This window comes from Lampetra planeri, chromosome 51 (genome assembly GCF_965212315.1).
Source record: "Lampetra planeri chromosome 51, kcLamPlan1.2.h2, whole genome shotgun sequence".
NCBI lineage: Eukaryota > Metazoa > Chordata > Hyperoartia > Petromyzontiformes > Petromyzontidae > Lampetra > Lampetra planeri.
This window is the reverse complement of record NC_136157.1, coordinates 6310072-6333074: the sequence shown is the minus strand read 5'-3', so window position 1 is coordinate 6333074 and position 23003 is coordinate 6310072. Positions and strand designations below refer to the sequence as shown.

Below are 23003 nucleotides of genomic sequence, written 5' to 3'. Positions count from 1 at the left end.
TCAGCTCCACCACCACACCCACCACCATCACCTCCACAACCACCACCGCGACTATTTACACCGCCACCTCCACAATCCCTCGCTCTTCCTGACTCCCCCAATCCCTCGCTGCCCCCCGACTCCCCCCGTGGCGGTCCCCTCACCGCCCCCGTGACCCGGCGCAGGCCACCAAGTCCCGGCGCGTGTCGCCGCTGCCCGTGGCGCTGATGGACGGCCGCACGGTGCCGCTGAGCGCCGACTCGGCGTGCACGGCGCGCGAGCTCGTGGCGGCTCTCGCCGGCAAGATCGGCCTGCAGGACGACTTCGGCTTCTCCCTCTTCATCTCCTTCCAGAACAAGGTGACACGGGAGGGGCGACGAGAGGGGCGACGGGAGGGGTGACGGGAGGGGTGATAACCGGGTGACGAGCGAGTGACGGGGCGAGTGACCCCCGTCGTAACTCTGAACCCAGGGGGTCGGCAACCGGCGGCTCTTTCGAAGGCTGCTTCGTGACAGTTATTTATGCAGCACCACCGTCTCGAATTCACGTTGCATCGCGGCTCTTCAAATGTTGTTCACGGAATAAAAAAAAAAGTTGCCTCTTATATTTATGTTGGTTGCCGACCCCTGCTCTAAACCATGACCCCACCGTGACCCCGTCGTGACCCCACCATGACCCCATCGCGACCCCACCGTGACCCTGTTGTGACCCTACCATGACCTTACCGTGACCCCAACGTGACCCCACCGTGACCCCGACGTGACCCTACCATGACCATACCGTGACCCCACCGTGACCCTGCCATGACCCAAACATGACCCCACCGTGACCCCGTCGCGACCCCACCGTGACCCTGCCGTTACCCTACCATGACCTTACCGTGACCCTGATGTGACCTTACCGTGACCCCGACGCGACCCCACCGTGACCCTGCCGTCACCCCACCGTGACCCCGTCGCGACCGCAGGTGTCGTCGCTGGGCGGGGGCCGGGAGCACGTGCTGGACGCGGTGTCGCAGTGCGAGCAGCTGAGTCGCGAGCAGGCCGGCGGCACGGAGCAGGCCGCCCCCTGGCGCCTCATCTTCCGCAAGGAGCTCTTCGCCCCGTGGCACGACGCCGGCGCCGACGCCGTCGCCACCGAGCTCATCTACCGCCAGGTGGTGCGCGGCCTGCGCTTCGGCGAGTACCGCGCCGACACGGTGAGTCGCACGCCACAGCACGGCGGGTGTCACGCCACAACACGCGGGTGTCACGCCACAGCACGGCGGGTGTCACGCCACAACACGCGGGTGTCATGCCACAACACGCGGGTGTCACGCCACAACACGCGGGTGTCACGCCACAACACGTGACTCACGCCACAACACGTGGGTGTCACGCCACAACACGTGGGTGTCACGCCACAACACGTGACTCACGCCATAACACGTGGGTGTCACGCCACAACACGTGGGTGAGCGAGGGGGCGAGCGAGGGGGCGAGCGAGGGGGCGAGCGAGGGGGCGAGCGAGGGGGCGAGCGAGCGAAGGAGGGAGCGAGGCTCTCTCACCGGGGGCTGACGCTGCACCGTGCGCGGCGTGGCGTGTGCCAGGACTCCGAGCTGGTGCAGCTGGTGGCGTGGCGCTGCTTCGTGCAGCACGGCGCCAGCCCCTCGGCAGCGGACGTTGCTCAGGCGGTGGCCGAGACGGTGCCCGAGCGGGCGCTCACCGCCGCCAAACACCGCTCAGTGTGGGCCGGCGAGGTGGAAGAGGCGCTGAGACAGGTGGGTGGCACGGGGGGGGGGGGTGGGGGGGTTCGGTTGAGAGTGCTTTGGTGGGCGGGTGGGTGGGTGTGCGTGGATGAGAGTGCGTGGGTGAGTGTGCGTGGGTGTGCGTGGGTGAGAGTGCATGGGTGAGTGTGCGTGGGTGAGTGTGCGTGGATGAGTGTGCGTGGGTGTGCGTGGGTGAGAGTGCATGGGTGAGTGTGCGTGGGTGAGTGTGCGTGGGTGAGTGTGCGTGGGTGAGTGTGCGTGGGCGGGTGGGTGTGGGTGAGAGTGTGTGGGTGAGTGTCCGCGTGTGTGCGTGTGTGTGCGCGCGCGTGTACGCGTGTGTGTACGTGTGTGCCCGTGTGTGTACATGTGTGTGCGCGTGTGTGTACACGTGTGTGTGCGTGTGTATGTGTGTGCGCGCGTGTGCGCAGTCTGACTACGCGAAGCAAGGCCTGAGCGCTCTGGCGGTGCAGGAGAAGGTGGTCGACTTTGCGCGCGTAAAGTGGCCCGTTCTCTTCTCCCGCTTCTTCGAGGCCTACAAGGTGTCGGGTAAGATCGCTCGGCACGGTTAGGGAGGGCGGCAGCCCCGCGGCCCGAGGGTCAAAGGGTCTAAAGCCGCACGAATTTCTCACCCGGTACGATCGCGGACGGCGTGAGCGCGACGTCCCACCTCTCCGATGTTGGGCGCGGCGACAAAACGGGCCGCAGGGCCTCGACTTTGCCGCTGACACCAGGTGACACGGGCGCCAAATTTGTAAAACCCGCTTGACCCCCCCCCCCCCTCCGAGCCAGATTCGGACATCTTGCGAGCGCGTTGTCAGTGGCGAGATGTTAACCACCTCGCTTGGTACACAGGAGGTCATGGGTTCGATCCCGACCATGATGCCTGCTGCTGTATATTTGGAGTTTTTGTGTGTGTCTCTCTATCATCATCATCACAGTGGCTATGAGATGTTAACCACCTCGCTTGGTATACAGGAGGTCGTGGGTTCGATCCCGACCATGATGCCTGCTGCTGTATATTTGGAGTTTTTGTGTGTGTCTCTCTCTCATCATCATCACGGTGGCTATGAGATGTTAACCACCTCGCTTGGTACACAGGAGGTCGTGGGTTCGATCCCGACCCTGACGCCTGCTGCTGTATATTTGGAGTTTGTGTGTCTCTCTCGCTCTCCCCGTGGTCGAGTGGATTTTTCTCTGGTTTTCCCCTCCACATTTACAATTAACGTCACACGCGTTGAGAGTATTTGGCTGGTATACAACTTCCACGTGATGATGATGATGATGAGCCCAATTCGTTGAGCTATCATTTGTGATAGCCAGGTCGCTTCTGAAAAAGAGCCATATGGCTTTGTGGGGCCTCACCTCGTAAAAGAAATATAGTTTCCAATGAGTTTCACTTCAAATCTTGACTTAAAGCATTTCGTGACTGCAGGAATTTATATTCTTTGCGTCTTTTGGTAAAGTCTGCGTGTCTCTCTCTCCGTGCTCGCGTGGATTTTTCTCCGGTCCTCTGGTTTTTCCCTCCTAATTTAGAATCAACATCACGCGCTTAGAGTATTTGGCTGCTATACATCTTCCACGTGATGATCAGCACGCTTCGTTGAGCTGTCGTTTGTGTGTCCAGGTCACTTCTGAAAAACGAGCCATGTATCTTCTTGGAACCAAGAAGACGAATCCCTGCAGTCACGAAAGCTTTAATCGAAATATACGAGCCACGTAGTTCACTGGGGGCCTTACCTGGTAAAAAATCAAAACAGTCTTCGCGGTGAAGTTTAAATAGCCGGTGGCAATCCACCGGGACCCCCACGTGGGGGGGTCCCGTCGTCGGCTCGGCTGTCTGCGTGCCAGTGGAACAGGGCGATGCGACCACGAGCGCCGTGTGACCACGTGCGTGTGTGACCGCCGTGCGACCACGTGCGTGTGTGACCGCCGTGCGACCACGTGCGTGTGTGCTCCCGGTGGCACGTGGCGGCAGGTCCGAGCGTGCTCAAGAGCGAGCTGATCGCCGCCGTGAGCTCCGTGGGGCTGCACCTGCTTGACGGGGACGAGCACGTCCTCATGCTGCTCACCTTCCCCGAGATCGTCGCCATCACCACCGCCAGCCGGTGCGTGCGCCGCGTGTGTGTGCGTGTGTGTGCGTGTGTGTGTGTGCATGTGTGTGCGTGTCTGTGCGTGTGTGTGCGTGTGTGTACGTGTGTGTGCGTGTGTGTGCGCGTGTGTGTGCGTGTGTGTGCGTGTGTGTGCGTATGTGGGGAGCGGTAGTGTAGCGGTTAGCGCACTGCGCTATGAACCCGGCGACCCGGGTTCGATTCCCGCTCACGGCTAACACCCAGTGACGATTATCTGAACCGGTCCTGGGCCTCCCCTAGGTCGACTCAGCCTCAAATGAGTACCTGGTGCGGTGTGTAAACATCGCCACTGGGGAGACAAAGGCGGTCGGGCGTGGTGGTGGCCACCCATCCCCTCGTGGACCGTTCCGGCCTTCATAGGTGCTCGCTAACAGCACTTGCCCTTACAGTCTGTTAAAGGCTATACGGGGGTTCTTTGTTTTTCTTTGTGTGTGTGTGAACCTAGCCTGGCACGAGGTCAGAGATTGTCGCCATCACCACCACCAGCCGGTGCGTGCGCGTGTGTGCGTGTGTTTGCGTGTGTGTGCGTGTGTGTGCACCTAGCCTGGCACGAGGTCAGAGTACCATGTGCGGTGTGTACACGTCGCCTTCATAGGTGCTACTCGCTAACAGCACTTGCCCCAACAGTCTGTTAACGCTATACGGGGGATCTTTTGTCTTTGTTTAAATGTTAGTGTGTACGTCTATGTGTGGCTCTGTATTTGAACTGGAATCGAACTCGGGACCTCCGGGTTCGTAGTGAAGGCACGTTAACCACTATATTCTTGGGTTTTTTCGGTAAAGTCACGTAGGTAAAAAATAAAAATTTAAATTTATGAAAGTAAAATAAAAATAAAATAAAAATCACAGCACGCTTGCTGTATCATGTACTTGATACAGCAAGCGTGCTGTGACGGTTCCACCTGAAGACGGAAGCTTGTGTTGCCTCCGAAACGTCGTGATTTTTTTTATTTTTATAATTTTACTTTTATTAATTTAAATGTTTTACCTACGTGACTTTACCGAAAAAAACCTAACAATACGTTAACCGCTTTGCCGTCGCGGCCCCCCAACCCCTATGCCCACGTGAGCGTAGGCGCAAGCTGGCGGGACCCGCCGTGACCATGTCGACGTTGCGGGGCGACGAGATGGTGCTGGCCACGCCGGCGGCCGACGAGTTCAACGACCTCCTCGTCTTGCTCCTGCAGGGCCTCAGGAGCCGATCGCGACACCTCGTAGCGATGCAGGAGAGCCGCGTCATCGGTGCGAGCCGTCGGAGGCCGCCCTGGCTGTCTGTCTGTTGTCTAGACGCTCCCATCTGTCTGTCTGTTGTCTAGAGACCCCCATCAGTCTGTCTGTTGTCTAGACACACCCATCAGAGTCAGCTCTGTCTGTCTGTTGTCTAGACACCCCATCAGTCTGTCTGTTGTCTAGACACCCCCATCAGAGTCAGCTCTGTCTGTCTGTTGTCTAGACGCACCCATCAGAGACAGCTCAGTCTGTCTGTTGTCTAGAGACCCCATCTGTCTGTCTGTTGTCTCGAGACCCCCATCAGAGTCAGCTCTGTCTGTCTGTCTGTTGTCTAGAGACCCCATCAGTCTGTCTGTTGTTTAGATGCACCCCATCAGTCTGTCTGTTGTCTAGAGACCCCCATCAGAGTCAGCTCTGTCTGTCTGTTGTCTAGAGACCCCATCTGTCTGTCTGTTGTCTAGAGATCCCCATCAGAGTCAGCTCTGTCTGTCTGTTGTCTAGAGACCCCATCTGTCTGTCTGTTGTCTAGAGACCCCATCAGAGACAGCTCTGTCTGTCTGTTGTCTAGAGACTATATCTGTCTACTATATTCATACTGGTAGGAACCTCCTGGTTACACCAGCCCACAGGGGATTATTGTGTCCGTCCATCCGTCGTGCAGGGAGGGGCTGGGTGGGGTGGGAGGGGCTGGATGAGGAGGGGAGGGTGGGGAGGGCCTGGGTGGGGAGGGGCTGGGTGGGGAGGGGAGGGTGGGGGGAGGGGCTGGGTGGGGAGGGTGGGGCTGGGTGGAGAGGGGAGGGTGGGGAGGGGCTGGGTGGGCAGGGTGGGGCTGGGTGGGGGGTGGGAGGGGTGGGGCTGGGTGGGGAGGGGCTGGTCACCCCGTGGTGCCCTTATAAAACTCAACGTTTAACCTACTCACGCCGGCTTGTGCCCGCCCTCACAGTCGGGCATATTTGCGGAATACACCACGCCGCCGTTGACCCTGGCCATTGACCGAGCAACTCAACGTTCCTACCAGCTCCCTCCGCAGGAATGTGTTTAGATAACAACGCTTTCATGGCATCACTTCCTGCCAAAGGTGAAGTCACGTGGCGTCGGGTGATGCAAATGATCTTGAGCATTGGAAAAAAATGTGTCCTTCCCGACACAAAATCCAAAACGTTTGAATCTGAAACTCACCCCCTACTACTACACTCGAGAAACCTGCATCATCACGGGTGGCGGATACCTGGATAGGAACCCAGGATGTATGTGTGCTGAACTTATTTCACACCGTTCGTAGCCAATCTTGTAAATCGGAGGTGCGGGGGGGAAGGTCAAACAAACTAAACACGAAAAGCAGTTCTAGATTTGAAGCTTTCGTGACTGCAAGGATTCATATTCTTAGGTTTTTTTCGGTAAAGTCACGTAGGTAAAAAATTTAAATTAATAAAAGTAAAATAAAAAATAAAATAAAAATCGCGACGTTTCGGAGGCAACACAAGCTTCCGTCTTCAGGTGGAACCGTCACAGCACGATAGCTGTATCAAGTGAGAGAAATACCAAGAAAACAGTCCTTGTATATATACTGGTTGAGGGTGGGAGGAGCCAAGGTAGGCCCTGGATATTATTTTTGTGAGGTTCGGTGCGGCTGAAGCACGCTGTTAGGAATGAGCCTTTGTTGTGTAAACTACGTGCGGATGATGTAAAGGTGCAAATGGGACTGAGCCTTTTGTTACGTAATTACATTTTTTTACCTACGCGACGAAAAGCAGTTTGCAAAGAAATGGATCTCCGCGTTGCTCCGACCTCCGCGGTTCACCTCTGACCTTTGACCTCCGACCCTCCCGTAGACGGGGACGCGGGCGTGCTCGCGTGCCACAGGGGCGACCTCATCGTGCTGGAGGGCGACAAGGCAGCGGGCGAGGCGCTGCCCCAGGGGAGCTGGACGCAGGGCCGCAACGACCGCACTGGGCACACGGGCGAGTTCCTGTCGGACAGCGTCTACGTGCTGCCCGTGCTTGAGAAACCCAGCAAGGCCATCCTGGTACGCGTGGTGGCGTTTCATTCGGACGCTGTCTCCCACACAGACCTGGTCTTCACCTGAGGATGGCTGCTTGCGTTGTGGCCGAAACGTCGTGAGAATTTTTATTATGTTTTATTATTATTCTTTTATTACTTCCCTTTTACGTGACGACTTTACCGAAAGAACCAAGAAGATGAATCCCTGCAGTCACGAAAGCTTTAAATCGAAATTTAGGCACGAGGCGGTCGAGGGTGTTGGTCCACTCGACCACACCGCAGGAGGTCACGGGGGGGTGACGGGAGCTCCTGTCAGACAGCGTCTACGTGCTGCCCCGTGTTCGATAAACTCAACCCGGCAGACTGGATTCGAAGCTTTCGTGACTGCGGGAATTAATCTTTGGTTCTTTCGGTAAAGTCACGTAGAAGGAAAATAAATTAAACAATAGTAAAATACGACGTTTCGATTGCAACACAAGCAACCATCATCAGGTAAAAATGAATGAGAAAACAAACATCGTTAACTTAGAAATATAATGCAATACAACACAGAGAGTCGGCTAACACAACAGTCAACACCCTGCCTGGTTGATTAACGTTCTTCCAAAGATTGCTAAATTTGAGAGAGAGGTGGGGCCTGTGAGTATCTCATAGAAGTCGGTGCAGACTGAACGCTACTGCTGATGATGCTGTTGTAATAATCCTTCAGGAGACGGCTTCGGAATCGGTCCTCTTTATTTTCACTTCACGATACACCTTGCTCACTCACTCTCCGTTGCTGGCAGACAACGGAGAGAGGACAGACCACCCACTAAGTCCCCGCCGCGCACGTGGCAACCCCCGGCCCCGTCCGCGCGTGACCCTGCTCTCCTCCTGCTCCAGTCTGCTCCCGATCGTTCTCCTCCCCTCGCTCTTAACACCTTCGTCACGTGGTTCCCCCAGCCAATCATCCATGGACAGCTCCGACCATTCTCGATGGTTCCCTGTCAATCCCGGGACCACGCCCCTCATCCGGCTCCCCATTAGCTGGGGCCCCGAATGGCTAAGCCCATCCCCCTGATGGCCTGTCATGATGACGCATGGGCCATGGTCCCTATCTCAACCCTTATTGGCTACAAGCAGGACCGGCAAGCCAATCCCCACGTGAACCCTCTGTGGCTGTTATTACACTGTGATGGAACTTGGGCTAGAGTGTGAGTGGGTGAATGGGTATGCGATTGAGTGAGCATTCGGGCGAGTGAGTGTGTTAATTAGTGTGTGAGTGGGTGAGTGAGTGGGTGGGTGAGTGAGTGAGCATTCGGGCGAGTGAGTGTGTTAATTAGTGTGTGATTGAGTGGACGAGTGAGTGGGTGAGTGAGTGGGTGGGTGAGTGAGTGAGCATTCGGGCGAGTGAGTGTGTTAATTAGTGTGTGAGTGGGTGAGTGAGTGGGTGGGTGAGTGAGTAAGCATTCGGGCGAGTGAGTGTGTTAATTAGTGTGTGATTGAGTGGACGAGTGAGTGGGTGAGTGAGTGGGTGGGTGAGTGAGTAAGCATTCGGGCGAGTGAGTGTGTTAATTAGTGTGTGATTGAGTGGACGAGTGAGTGGGTGAGTGAGTGGGTGGGTGAGTGAGTGAGCATTCGGGCGAGTGAGTGTGTTAATTAGTGTGTGAGTGGGTGAGTGAGTGGGTGGTTGAGTTAGTGAGCAATCGGGCGAGTGAGTGTGTTCATGAGTGTGTGATTGAGTGGACGAGTGAGTGGGTGAGTGAGTGGGTGGGTGAGTGAGTAAGCATTCGGGCGAGTGAGTGTGTTAATTAGTGTGTGATTGAGTGGACGAGTGAGTGGGTGAGTGAGTGCGTGGGTGAGTGAGTGAGCATTCGGGCGAGTGAGTGTGTTAATTAGTGTGTGAGTGGGTGAGTGAGTGGGTGGTTGAGTTAGTGAGCAATCGGGCGAGTGAGTGTGTTCATGAGTGTGTGATTGAGTGGACGAGTGAGTGGGTGAGTGAGTGAGCGATTGGGTGAGTGAGTGTGTTAATGAGTGTGTGAGTGAGTGAGTGGGTGAGTGAGTGAGCGAGCGATTAGGCGAGTGACTGAGTTAGTGAGTGGGTGAGTGAGTTAGTGATTGGGTGAGTGAGTGTGTGAGCGAGCTGCGATAAATTATCCACTGTTTCGGTTGTACGTACAGTATGTACATCAAACTTCTTTCGCACCGTGTGTATCCAACCGTACGCTAATCGGAGGTGCGGGATGATGATGATGATGATTTCGATTTAAAGCTTTCGTGACTGCAGGGATTCATCTTCTTGGTTCTTTCGGTAAAGTCACGTAGAAGGGAAATAATAACATAATAAAAAGTATTCTCAATGACGCTGTCTTTCCGACAGACCTGTTCTTCACCTGAGGACGGCTGCTTGCGTTGTGGCCGAAACGTCGTGAGAATAATTTTATTATGTTTAAATGTTATTATTTTATTATTTCCCTTCTCCGTGACTTTACCGAAAGAACCAAGAAGATGATGATGTATCCAACCGTACGCTAATCGGAGGTGCGGGATGATGATGTCCGTTGAACTTCTTTCACACCGCGCGTGGCCAACCGTACGCTAATCGCAGGTTTCCCCCCTCTCCGCGCGTCTCCCAGAGCCTTTTCGCAGCAAACCCCGAGGGTCAGCGTCGAGGCTCCACAGTGTCGCAGCAGCCGGAGGATCGCAACGCCTTCTACACCCTGGAGGAGTTCGCGCAGGGCCACTTCAGGTGCGGCACTGCAGTTACCCACAATGCCCCTTGCACCGTTACCCACAATCCCTGTCTCCCGCAGCGCGTGCGAGTGGGTTAGAATGTCACTTTTCTCGGTCGGCCAGGCCCTGTTATCAAATTTCACGGCGCGCTCCTTCGATAAAGTTTGAATGCAGCGGCACCGGTAGCGGGACCTGAACTTAGACGCCAGAACCACGAATAAACTATGAAAAAAACTACAAACTATTTCTTATTTTATTTTACCAGGTCAGGCCCACTGAGCTACGTAGCTCTTTTTCAGAAGCGACCTGACCACAAATGAAAGCTTAACGAAGTGGCTTGTCGTCGCGTGGAAATGAACAGCAGCCAAACGCTCTGAATTCTACGTTTATTCTAAATGTCGGGGGCAAAACTGGAGGACCCAGAGAAAAATCCACGCGACCACGGAGAGAGAGAGAACTTCAAATACACAGCAGCAGGCGTCGTCAAGGTCGGGATCGAACCCACGACCTCCTTCGTACCAGGCGAGGTAGATAACATCCCGCGTGTTACCGTGGGAACCGGGCGTGTTACCGTGGGATCCGGGCGCGTCACCGTGGGAACCGGTCCGTGTCACCGTGGGAACTTCGCGTATCAACCGTGGGAACCTGGCGTGTCACCGTGGGAACTTCACGTGTCACCGTGGGAACCGGGCGCGTCACCGTGGGAACCGCGCGTATCACCATGGCAACCGCGCGTGTCACCGCCAGGCCGCTGCCGCAGGGCACCGTGAAGCAGGTGGTGGAGGTGCGTGGCCGCCGCAAGGACCGCCTCTGGGCCTGCTCCCGGGAGCCCCTCCTGCAGCCGCTGCTGCACAGCGTCATCGGAGATCACGTGGCCAAGGACGCGTGCAACGCCTTCATCGATATCCCTCGGCCCCGCGGAGACTCGGCCCCCCCCACGCGCAACCCCCACCCCCGTCGCGACCCGACCCATGGAAGCCATCCAGCCGCCTGTGCAGACACTCGCACAGTCGGTCCATACAACCACGCGGCAACTTTTGCCCCGTGTTTTTTTGTTTGTTACCCAGGCCACCACTACCGACCTGGGCGCCTATTTTTAAATATATACACCTGTGTGTGTATATACACGTGTGTGTTATTATACGTATTATTATAATATGTAAATATATTATAATAACATATTAATTTAATATATAAAAGTAATATATTATTATATTATCTAAATATATTATAATATATTGTAGTATAATATGATTATTATATATAATTGTATATTATATAATACTATTATTATATATTATCATCCACGTGTGCGTGTTTATATACAATCTCTACGCGGTCGCCCCTCCACCTGTCCGTTAGTTCACTCGTCACGCATGGTCAGCGCGTGACCTTTCACGCGCGACCTCTGGTGTGTGACCTTTCACGCGCAACCTCTGACGCGTGACCTTTCGCGCGTGACCTCTGGCGCCACGGGCGCTCCTCTAGAGTGAGCCAAACGTCCTGCCGTCCATAACGGATTGTTTCTTTATTCTACGTTAGAGGTTACTTCGCGTAAATATGAACGTGTCTTTAAACCCGCCACCACGACCACCACCACCACCCGACACGGCCAATTAAGTTGCTAGTTCGGCACTAACCGGTCGTGTGTGTTGGAGAGTAAACCCACAGCGACATTTACAATTCGAAGGGCCGCGACGTTTCGCCGGTAATTACAACCGTCGGCATCATCAGGCGACAGCCAGAGTTGTGGAGAAATCCTCCTCCCCGTTTCGGCCTCAAGTAGAGGAAGGCAAATGTGATGTCATCACTTGTGAGCCAATCAGGAGTGACGCAGAGGTCGCAAACGGGTTTTGATTCCTTACCCGTACCCGTACCTGTACCCGTACCCGGCCTCACCAGGGTCGCAAACGGGTACCCGTACCCGTAAACCGGCCGTACCCGTACCCTACCCGTACCCGGCCGGGTACGGGTAGGGTACGGGTATCGGGTACCCGATTGCGACCTCTGGGATGAAGCCATGTTGCAGGGACGGGTGGGTTGATTCTAGGAACTTGAATTGTGAGAAGAGACAAGACGTTGGGAAATGAGTGACAAACGGTGACTCACCAGTGACTCACGGCCTACCCGTACCCGTACCCGGCCGGGTACGGGTAGCCGGGTATCGGGTAGGGTACGGGTATCGGTTACCCGGTTGCGACCTCTGGTGTGACGACCGCGGGGCGGGGAGGGGGCTAATTAATTCGTGTAAATTACAATGGATGTCTGGTCCCGTCGTGAGCATCGTCGTCATCGTCCAAGTAATCGAGCCCGCCAGTCCGTCTGAACGCCTTGACCTCCGACCCCCCCGTGGCCTCCCCCCCGTCCCCCTGCACCCATCCTTAAGTACATGGGGGACTTCCCGATGCGGCAGGCGACCTCCGACCCGGGCACCGACCTCACCGACCAGGTGTTCAGGCCGGCGCTGAAGAACGCCTGCATGCAGGACGAGATCTACTGCCAAATCCTCAAGCAGCTCACCGACAACAAACAGGGGTGAGCCGGCGCGCTTTGCCGCTGCTTTGCTACTCTTGCCATGTAGCGGGAGGGGGGGAGAGCGGTGCCTTGGAAATACGTGACCTCCGGAAAAAGTTCTGTCATGTCTACTTTCCCGAGCCGTTCCGTCTGTGCGCTTAAAATCGGCTTGGAGACTCGAGTAAACCACGTGACTTCTGTGGGTGGCCACCAGAGGTCGCGAACGTGTTTTGATTCCTTACCCGTACCCGTACCCGGCCGCACCAGGGTCGCAAATGGGTACCCGTACCCGGCCGGGTACGGGTAGCCGGGTATCGGGTAGGGTACGGGTATCGGGTACCCAGTTGCGACCTCTGGTGGCCACCCCCGCTCTGAATGTCTCTCCTCTCATCTGCAGATCTCCGCAACTCTATATCTCTAAATCAGCACGAGCCTCCAGTAGACCACGTGACTTCTGAGTGTGGCCACGCCCTCTCTTAGCCGCCTCCCCTCTCCCCGCCCACTGTGAAAACAGACGCCGCTCCTGCTCCTCCGTGCAGCAGCAGCACGAGTCCCTGACGCAGCCTTTCCTTCCTCCATCTCCTTACCACTGTGTGTGTGTGTGTGCGTACAGGTATAGTGAAGGGAAGGACTGGTAGCTGATCTGGCTATGTGTGTGTGTGGAGCGGTGGTGCAAGGGGGTGTGTGTAAACATCGCCACTGGGGAGACAAAGGTGGCCGGGCGTGGTGTTGGCCACCCACCTCCTCGTGTGCCGTGCCGGCCTTCATAGGTGCTACTTGCTAACAGCACTTGCCCCAAAAGGCTGTTGCAGGCTATACTGGGGATCTTTGCATGTGCATGGGAAACGGTGGTGCAGTGGTTAATGCGATGCACTACGAATCCCAGTTTGATTCCGGCTCACGGCCACCAACACCAGTGACGATTATCTGAACCGGTCCTGTGCCTCCCCTAGGTCGACTCAGCCTCAAATGAGTGTGTAAACATCGCCACTGGGGAGACAAAGGCGGTCGGGCGTGGCGCTGGCCACCCAACCCCACGTGTGCCGTGCCGGCCTTCGTAGGTGCTGTCGCTCGCTAACAGCACTTGCCCCGACAGTCTGCTGAGGCTACGTGGGGGATCTTTGTCTTTGTTGTGTCCAGGTATAGCGAGGAGAAGGGCTGGGAGCTGCTGTGGTTGTGCCTCGGTCTGTTCCCGCCGGGAGCGGCGCTAGCTCCGCACGTCCAGGAATTCCTCAAGTCGCGGCAGCGCACGGCCCACGTCGCCCGGCTCAACCGCAGCCTGCAGAACAGCGGGTCGGTACAGGCACACACACACACACATATATACACATATATACACACATATATACACACATATATACACATATACACACATATATACACACATATATACACATATACACACATATATACACACACATATACACACATATATACACACATATATACACACACATATACACACATATATACACACATATATACACACACCGATACACACATATGTAATGCGAGCATAAACGGGGTGGTTGCTGGCCTCCGCGCCAATCACACGGCCCGGAGCATTGGGGGGCGGAGCCTGGTCGGCGGAGCATGTGGGAGGAGCCACTGCTCACCTCGGCTCCAATGGGAGACGGGGTGAGCGGGGGCGGAGACGGGGGCAGTACGGGAAGGAGGAGTCAGGGTCACGTGATGGGAAGGATATAGGGAGAGAGCCGCAAGAGATCGAGGAGTTGGAACGGAGCGAGAATAGGGGAAGCCACGCTGGGCAGTGCGGGAGGAGCGGCGCCATCTGCCACGTGGTCGAAGACCTACGCACACCGTCGGGCCAGCAGTGTGCGTGGGGTAGACGGGGCTAGCGGTGTGTGAGGGGCTAGTAGAGTGTGCGGGGCACACGTGGCTAGTGAGTGACTAGCAGAGTGTGCGGGGCACACGTGGCTAGTGAGGGGCTAGCAGAGTGTGCGGGGCACACGTGGCTAGTGAGGGGCTAGCAGAGTGTGCGGGGCACACGTGGCTAGTGAGGGGCTAGCAGAGTGTGCGGGGCACACGTGGCTAGTGAGGGGCTAGCAGAGTGTGCGGGGAACACGTGGCTAGTGAGGGGCTAGCAGAGTGTGCGGGGAACACGTGGCTAGTGAGGGGCTAGCAGAGTGTGTGGGGCACACGTGGCTAGTGAGGGGCTAGCGGAGTGTGCGGGGCACACGTGGCTAGTGAGTGACTAGCAGAGTGTGCGGGGAACACGTGGCTAGTGAGGGGCTAGCAGAGTGTGTGGGGCACACGTGGCTAGTGAGGGGCTAGCGGAGTGTGCGGGGCACACGTGGCTAGTGAGTGACTAGCAGAGTGTGCGGGGAACACGTGGCTAGTGAGGGGCTAGCAGAGTGTGCGGGGAACACGTGGCTAGTGAGGGGCTAGCAGAGTGTGGGGGGCACACGTGGCTAGTGAGGGGCTAGCAGAGTGTGGGGGCACACGTGGCTAGTGAGGGGCTAGCAGAGTGTGGGGGGCACACGTGGCTAGTGAGGGGCTAGCAGAGTGTGGGGGCACACGTGGCTAGTGAGGGGCTAGCAGAGTGTGGGGGGCACACGTGGCTAGTGAGGGGCTAGCAGAGTGTGCGGGGCACACGTGGCTAGTGAGGGGCTAGCAGAGTGTGCGGGGAACACGTGGCTAGTGAGGGGCTAGCAGAGTGTGGGGGCACACGTGGCTAGTGAGTGACTAGCAGAGTGTGGGGGCACACGTGGCTAGTGAGTGACTAGCAGAGTGTGCGGGGCACACGTGGCTAGTGAGTGACTAGCAGAGTGTGCGAGGCACACGTGGCTAGTGAGTGACTAGCAGAGTGTGCGGGGCACACGTGGCTAGTGAGTGACTAGCAGAGTGTGGGGGCACACGTGGCTAGTGAGTGACTAGCAGAGTGTGCGGGGCACACGTGGCTAGTGAGTGACTAGCAGAGTGTGGGGGCACACGTGGCTAGTGAGTGACTTGCGGAATGTGCGGGGCACACGTGGCTAGTGAGTGACTTGCGGAGTGTGTGGGGCACACGTGGCTAGTGAGTGACTAGCAGAGTGTGGGGGCACACGTGGCTAGTGAGTGACGAGCAGAGTGTGCGGGGCACACGTGGCTAGTGAGTGACTAGCGGAGTGTGCGGGGCACACGGAGAGAGCGGAGCGGCCACCAGCGAGTGCGGGCCACACGGAGCGTGCGCGGGGCGCACGGCGGAGGCGGCGCGGCTCCGGCCGAGGACCAGCGGGGTGCGATACGAAGAACCTAAATAAACGACAACGGAGACCAAGAGAGCCTGACAGAGTCGTTTTTACACATATATACACACACACCGATACACACGCAGAGACAACAACAACAACCGCCATTCGCCACAAAGTGGTGGTGATGTCACCACGACGCTTGTGCCAGGCCATGTGCACCTTGAGGCCACGTGAAGTGTCGAACGCCCACTGGCAGGAGGTCACGGGGCAGACCCAGGTGCCACAGGTCGACTGACTGAGATGACTGGCTGATGCACCACCTGTGCCCCCTACTGTGCCAACTTGCTGTGCTTTAGCCACCCGGCGCTCCGCTCGTTGTTGTGAGCGTCGCTCCTCCGCCCTATGTTGTTGTTGGAGAGCGACTGCCTCCAACTGCCCAGTAGTGTCCTTCACGAGCCTCCTCCACTGAGGCCGATCTAGACACCGCTGGTACCAGTCACCGGCAAGTCCACACAGCTCCCCGTCCTCCTGTACCACATCACTCCATCTCTTCTCTAGCCCGTGCCGCGCCCGCTTAGCCCCCTCTATCAGGCCGAACAAAAGCTGTTTAGGCATGCGGTGGCTGGGAATGCGGGCTACATGACCCAGCCAACGCAGCCTTGCCTGCCGGAGGAGCTCACCTATGGGACTTTGCCCAGATCTTTCAAGGATTTGTGAGCTCCTCACACAATCCAGCCTGGTTAAACCAGGATGGATCGTAGGCAGGCCAGCCTAAATGTTTCTAACCACCGAAGATGCTCCATTAGGGGGGGTCCACGTTTCGCAAGCGTAGAGAAGGGAGGGAATTACCGTGGCCGAGAAGACCTGAAGCTTCGTGCGGAGGACAGACCAGGTAGCTTCCACACAGCGTTACGCAACCGATGAAAAGATATTGCTGCTCGACTGATTTGGAGTAAGACCTCTGCTGTTAAACCGGAGCCGGTCATGAGCACGCTGCCCAGGTATGGGAAACTCTCCACTCTCTCCACAACTGCCCTATCACCGATTGGGAGCTGTGGGGGTGGAGTGTCCGATGGTACAAAATACCCAGGCAGGTGCTTAGTTTTGGTGGGGCTGATGAGAAGGCCCCACCTCTTAGTGGCATGCTCCAGTTTCAGCAGCAGCGCCTCCAACTCCTCCTCTGTATGAGCAGCAATTACCAAATCATCGGCATACATAACGTGGTTGACCAATAGGGAGCCATCCCTTGACCGCACCCGGGTATCAATCAGCCTCCCATTATATCTGTACACAGACACACACACACAAAAACAAAGATACACAAACAGACAAAAATACAAAGACACACACACAAACACAGAGAGAGAGACATACACATATACACACATTATACAAAGACAAAGGTCCCCCGTATCGCCTGAACAGACTGTTGGGGCAAGTGCTGTTAGCAAGCACCTATGAAGGCCGGCACGGCACACGACGGGGTGGGTGGCCAGCGCCACGTCCAATCGCCTTTCTCTCCCTATTGGCGATGTTTACACACCGCACCAGGTATTCATTTGGGGCTGAGTAGACCTAGGGGAGGCCCAGGACTGGTTCAGATAACCGTCACCGGTGTCGGCCGTGAGCGGGAATCGAAACTCGGATCGCCAGGTTCTTATCGCAGCGTAGCGCTAACCGCGACACCACCGCTCCCCACTGTGTGTGTGTGTGTGTACACGTGTACACACACACACACACCTATGCACACACCTGCACACACACGCACGCACGCACCGGTGTGCTGGCCACAGTTCCAGCACTGCTCAGATGTGGAAGTGGTCATCGGGGCACAAGGGAATGCCGACTCAGATTCTCATCCACCGGGGCTCGTGGTCACCTGTGTGGAGGCTCGTGTTCACCTGTGGAAGATCATGGCCAAGTATGGGTGTCCAGACAAGCTCATTGGCATCGTGCGGAAACTCCATGATGGCACGATGACCAGCGTCAGAGACCAGCAAGAACTCTCTGATCCGTTCCCAATCACAAACGGGGTGAAGCAAGACTGCGTTTTAGCGCCAACGCTCCTCAGCATGGTGTTTTCTGCCATGCTGCAAGACTCATTCCAGAACCGCAACACTGGGATTAGCTTCATCTACCGTTTTGACGGTGGGCTATTCAATCTGCGGAGGATGCAAGCCAAAACCAGAGTGGAGGAAGTCACTGTTCCAGAACTTTTGTTTGCTGATGACTGTGTTCTGGCCGCTGGCCTTCACCTGAGGACGGCTGCTTGCGTTGTGGCCGAAACGTCGTGATAATTATTTTATTATGTTTTATTTTTATTATTTTATTACTTCCCTTCTACTTTAAATCGAAAGATCTACAGGACAGTATGGGCCACTTCTACTCAGCTTGGAACAACTTCGGCCTAACAAATCAGCACAAAGACGACTGAAGTCCTGTACCAACCTGCTCCTGGGAAACCCTACACTGAGCCCACCATCTTTGTGAATGAGCAAGAGCTTGCATCCATTGACAAGTTGACTTAGCTTGGTAGTACTCTGTCTCGCGCTGTGCACACAGATGATGAAGTTAACATCAGGATTGTCAAGGCCAATGCAGCCTTTGGACGTCTACGTGACTCGGTATGGGAAAGGACTGGCATCAAGCAGGAGACAAAACTGAAGGTCTACCGGGCTGATGTCTTGCCAACTCTTCTGTATGGGTGCAAATCCTGGACAGTTTACCAGCGCCATGCCAAGAAAATTGAACCATCTCCACCAGAGCTGTCTGAGGAAACTGCTGAAGATCAAGTGGCATGACAGAAACCCTGACACGGAAGTCCTCAGCAAGGCCAATATCCCCAGCATCCACACATTGCTTGCGAAGGAACAGCTTAGATGGACTGGCCACGTGACCAGAATGCCCTGCGCGAGACTGCCAAAACAAGTCTTCTTTGGCGAGCTGAAGAATGGCAAGCGAACGCAAGATGGCCCCAAACACATTCCTGCGGAGGGAGCTGGTAGGAACGTTGGGTTGCTCGGTCAATGGCCACGGTCAACGGCGGCGTGGTGTATTCCGCAAATATGCCCGACTGTGAGGGCGGGCACAAGCCGGCGTGAGTAGGTTAAACGTTGAGTTTTATAAGGGCACCACGGGGTGAACAGCCCCTCCCCACCCAGCCCCACCCAGCCCACCCCCTACCCAGCCCCACCCTCCACACTCAGCCCCTCCCCACCCTCCCCACCCAGCCCCTCCCCACCCTCTCCTCCCTACCCAGCCCCACCCTGCACGACGGACACAATAATCCCCTGTGGGCTGGTGTAACCAGGAGGTTCCTCCCAGTAAAAGCGCTACAAGGACACCCTGAAAGCTTCCTTGAAGAGCTTTGGGTTCGACCTGAAAAGCTGGGAACCCCGAGCTCAGGACCGACCTGCCTGGAGAAGAAATGTCCAGGACGGTGCAGTCCTCTGTGAGAGCAGGAGAAGCTCCTGTGCTATCTTGAAGAGGCAGCGGCGCAAATCTACCAAGCGAGGACTTGTGGCTGCACCTCAGAGCTCTACATCCTCCCTGACCTGTCCAGTGTGCCACAGAGAATCCTGGGTCCCGGATTGGCCTGTTCAGCCATCATCAAAACCCAACAAAATGACAAACGTTGCCATGGTCATCATCAACTATGATGGACGAACAAGAAAGAGACCTGTGTGCACGTTTCGTGTTCACCTGTGTGGGAGCTCGTGTTCATGGGTACGTGTTCACGTGTGTGTGTTCATGGGTATGTGTTCACCTGTGTGTGTTCATGGGTATGTGTTCACCTGTGTGTGTTCATGGGTATGTGTTCACCTGTGTGTGTTCATGGGTATGTGTTCACCTGTGTGGGAGCTCGTGTTCATGGGTACGTGTTCACGTGTGCTGGGGGCAGGTTTCCCCTGCGCAAGTACCCGCCGCACCTGCGCGAAGTGAAGGCAGCGCAGCACAAGTCGCGCAAGCTGCACCACCCCGTCTCCTTCCCCGACCAGTCGGAACAGGTGCTCGCAAACTACACCACCATCATCATCATCAATATCGTCACTCTCTTCACCATCATCATCTGCATCGTCGTAATCGCCATTATCACTATCATCACCATCATTATCAGCATCATAATCATCAACACCATCACTATCATCACCATCGTTATCATCATCGCCATTATCACTATCATCACCATTGTTATCAGCATCATCATCATCGCCATTATCACTATCATCACCATCATTATCAGCATCATAATCATCAACACCATCACTCTCATCACCATTATCAGCATCATCACCATTACCAATCTCATCAACCATCATTCTCAGCATCATCATCATCATCACCTATCCACAACATCACTCATCACCATTGTTACCATCATCATCACTATCATCATCGCCATCACTCTCATCACCATTATCAGCATCATCACCATTACCAATCTCATCACCATCATTCTCAGCATCATCACCATCATCACTCTCATCACCATCGTTATCACCATCAACATCATCACTCTCATCACCGTTATCAACAATGTCACTCATTATCATCAACATCATCCTCTCCAGCACCAAATGTTGTTCTGTATCTGTCATCATTGCCTCCACCACCAAAGACAAAGCTCCCCCATGTAGTCTTTAGCGGGCTGTTGGGCCAAGTGCTCTTCAGCGAGCACCTGCGAAAGGCTGGCATGGCACAGTGGCCAGCGCCACGCCCGGCCTCCTTTGTCTCCCCAGTGCTGATGTTGTTGTTTGACTTGCATCCCACTGGGATTTTTGCACACAGTGTTGGTGTACGGTGATTTTTTTTTCTGCAATATTTTGCTGTCTTTTCTTGGATTTTCTGTTTGCACTTAGTCACATATTCACTTTAAGATGTTTTTTGTTCATGTTTTGTTTGTTGCGGTTGCACCCGATTCAAGAGCCGAATGGCTCACAGGGCTATACCTAATACATGAACTTGAACTTGACTGGGTCAACCTAGGCGGGGCGGGGCGGGGGGGCAGCCCAGGACCGGTCCACAGTAGCAGCCGTCATCGACGTCGGCCCGTGAACGGGAATCGAACTCGGGCGGCCGTGATTTGCAGTGTTAGGTAGCGACCACCGCTCTCGCCATCACCACCTCACGGTTTGCCCTGCGTGGCGTCTCTCTCTGTCTCTCTCTGTCTCTGTCTCTCTCTGTCTCTGTCTCTCTCGGTCTCTCTCTATCTCTCTCTGTCTCTCTCTCTGTCTCTCTTTGTCTCTCTCTGTCTCTCTCTGTCTCTCTCTCTGTCTCTCTGTCTCTGTCTGTCTCTGTCTCGGTCTCTCTCTGTCTCTCTCTGTCTCTGTCTCTCTGTCTCTCTTTCTCTCTCTCTCTGTCTTTCTCTCGGTCTCTCTCTCGGTCTCTCTCTGTCTCTCTCTCTCTCTGTCTCTCTCTGTCTCTCTGTCTGCCGTGCAGACGTTCGAGGTGGACGCGGGCACGCGAGTGCGCGAGCTCTGCCTGGCCATCGCCAAGAAGCTGCAGCTCAAGTCGCAGGAGGGGTTCTGCCTCTTCATCAAGATCCTGGACAAGGTGCGGTGGAAGGGAGGCTGGGGAGGGAAGGGAGGGAGGGGGGGAGGGAGACTGGGGAGGGAGACTGAGGAGGGAGGAGGGGAGGGAGGGGAGGGAGGGGAAGGAGGCTGGGGAGGGAGGGAGGAGGGGAGGGAGACTGGGGAGGGAGACTGGGGAGGGAGGAAGGGGAGGGAGGGGAAGGAGGCTGGGGAGGGAGGGGAGGGAGGGGAGGGAAGGAGGCTGGGGAGGAGGGAAGGAACTCCCCAACAAACACTTTCACTCGGCGCCCCAAATTGTCAGTGACTGCATCGGGGCATCGGTCACGTCCGTCCGCGTGCCGCCAGTTCACCGGCACGACCGCCTGCAGCGGCGCTGTATGGTGCCGTGGTGTATGGTGCCGTGGTGTATGGTGCCGTGGTGTTTGGTGTTGTGCGGTGACACGCGTTGACGCGCGGTGGCGGTGTGTGCGCTGCGGTCGATGCAGGTGGTGAGCATGCCAGAGGGAGACTTCTTCTTTGACTTCGCCAGGCAAATGGAGGAGTGGAGCAGCAGTGGGAGGGTGGCACGGGAAGGTAACGAGCGCTGGCCGGGGGAGAAGGTTCCGCGTGCCGGCTCGGAGATGAGCGGGATTCGTCGGCGGCGCTGTCGTCTGTCCCTCCTCCTCCTTCTCCTCTGGTCCTTCTCCCTTCGTGCACCCCTACAACGGAATCAACCGTACCCTACCCGATACCCGTACCCTACCCGTACCCGGCCGGGTATCGGGTAGGGTACGGGTATCGGGTAACCCGATTGCGACCTCTGGGATGAAGCCATGTTGCAGGCGCGGGTGGGTTGATTCTAGGAACTTGAATTGTGAGAAGAGACAAGACGTTGGGAAATGAGTGACAAACGGTGACTCACCAGTGACTCCCATACCCGGCCGCACCAGGGTCGCAAACGGGTACCCGTACCCGGCCGGGTACGGGTACCCGTTCCCTACCCGTTCCCTACCCGAAATGAGTGACAAACGGTTACTCATCAGTGACTCACGGCCTACCCGTACCCGTACCCGGCCGCACCAGGGTCGCAAACGGCTACCTGTACCCGTACCCGGCCGGGTACGGGTAGCCGGGTATCGGGTAGGGTACGGGTATCGGGTACCCGGTTGCGACCTCTGGCCTTGACGCTGGCTGCCCCCCCCCCGTGCCCCCCTCTATCTCTCTCTGTGTCGGTGCGCCGCTAGGCCAGGCAGCCGCCCCCATGCCGGAGTACCAGGTGCACTTCCTGCGCAAGCTCTGGGTCAACGTGGTCCCGGGGAAGGACCCCACCGCGGACAACTTGTTCCACTACCCGCAGGTGATGCCGCGTGGTGCCACTCAGAGCCACAGGCGCGAGTGTGTGTCACTAGGTACACGTGTGTGTGTGTGTGTGTCACTAGGTACACGTGTGTCTGTGTGTGTGTGTCACTAGGTACACGTGTGTGTGTGTGTGTGTGTCACTAGGTACACGTGTGTGTGTGTGTGTCACTAGGTACACGTGTGTGTGTGTCACTAGCTACACGTGTGAGTGTGTGTCACTAGGTACACGTGTGTCTGTGTGTGTGTGTCACTAGGTACACGTGTGTGTGTGTGTCACTACCTGCACGCGCGTGTGTGTGTGTCACTAGCTACACGTGTGTCTGTGTGTGTGTGTCACTAGGTACACGTGTGTGTGTGTGTGTGTCACTAGCTACACGTGTGTGTGTGTGTGTCACTAGCTACACGTGTGTGTGTGTCACTACCTGCACGTGCATGTGTGTGTGTGTCACTAGCCACACGTGCGTGTGTGCGTGTCACTAGCTACATCATCTTCGTCACCACCATCTTCAGCACCAACGTCAACATCGTCATCATCATTGCCGCCACCATCATCATCACCTTCATGACTATCGCCACCATCAAAAGTGTGGTCATCCTCAACATCATCATCATCAACATCATCATAAT

At 56.1% G+C, this 23003-nt stretch overlaps 1 protein-coding gene across 3 annotated transcripts in view; it reads left to right on the top strand.

The window, feature by feature from the left end:
- MYO7A (myosin VIIA) overlaps nucleotides 1-23003 on the top strand; it is an 87228-nt gene that overhangs the window by 53741 nt on the left and 10484 nt on the right. For all 3 annotated transcript variants that reach the window (XM_078616745.1, XM_078616746.1, XM_078616747.1), the window contains 15 exons: nucleotides 165-338; nucleotides 947-1177; nucleotides 1569-1739; nucleotides 2156-2273; nucleotides 3703-3832; nucleotides 4932-5098; nucleotides 6919-7112; nucleotides 9703-9815; nucleotides 10547-10701; nucleotides 12175-12334; nucleotides 13454-13606; nucleotides 19409-19514; nucleotides 20947-21060; nucleotides 21524-21611; nucleotides 22262-22374. In XM_078616745.1, coding sequence (XP_078472871.1) covers nucleotides 165-338; nucleotides 947-1177; nucleotides 1569-1739; nucleotides 2156-2273; nucleotides 3703-3832; nucleotides 4932-5098; nucleotides 6919-7112; nucleotides 9703-9815; nucleotides 10547-10701; nucleotides 12175-12334; nucleotides 13454-13606; nucleotides 19409-19514; nucleotides 20947-21060; nucleotides 21524-21611; nucleotides 22262-22374 — 2187 coding nt within the window. The remainder of the gene's footprint in view (nucleotides 1-164; nucleotides 339-946; nucleotides 1178-1568; nucleotides 1740-2155; nucleotides 2274-3702; nucleotides 3833-4931; nucleotides 5099-6918; nucleotides 7113-9702; nucleotides 9816-10546; nucleotides 10702-12174; nucleotides 12335-13453; nucleotides 13607-19408; nucleotides 19515-20946; nucleotides 21061-21523; nucleotides 21612-22261; nucleotides 22375-23003) is intronic.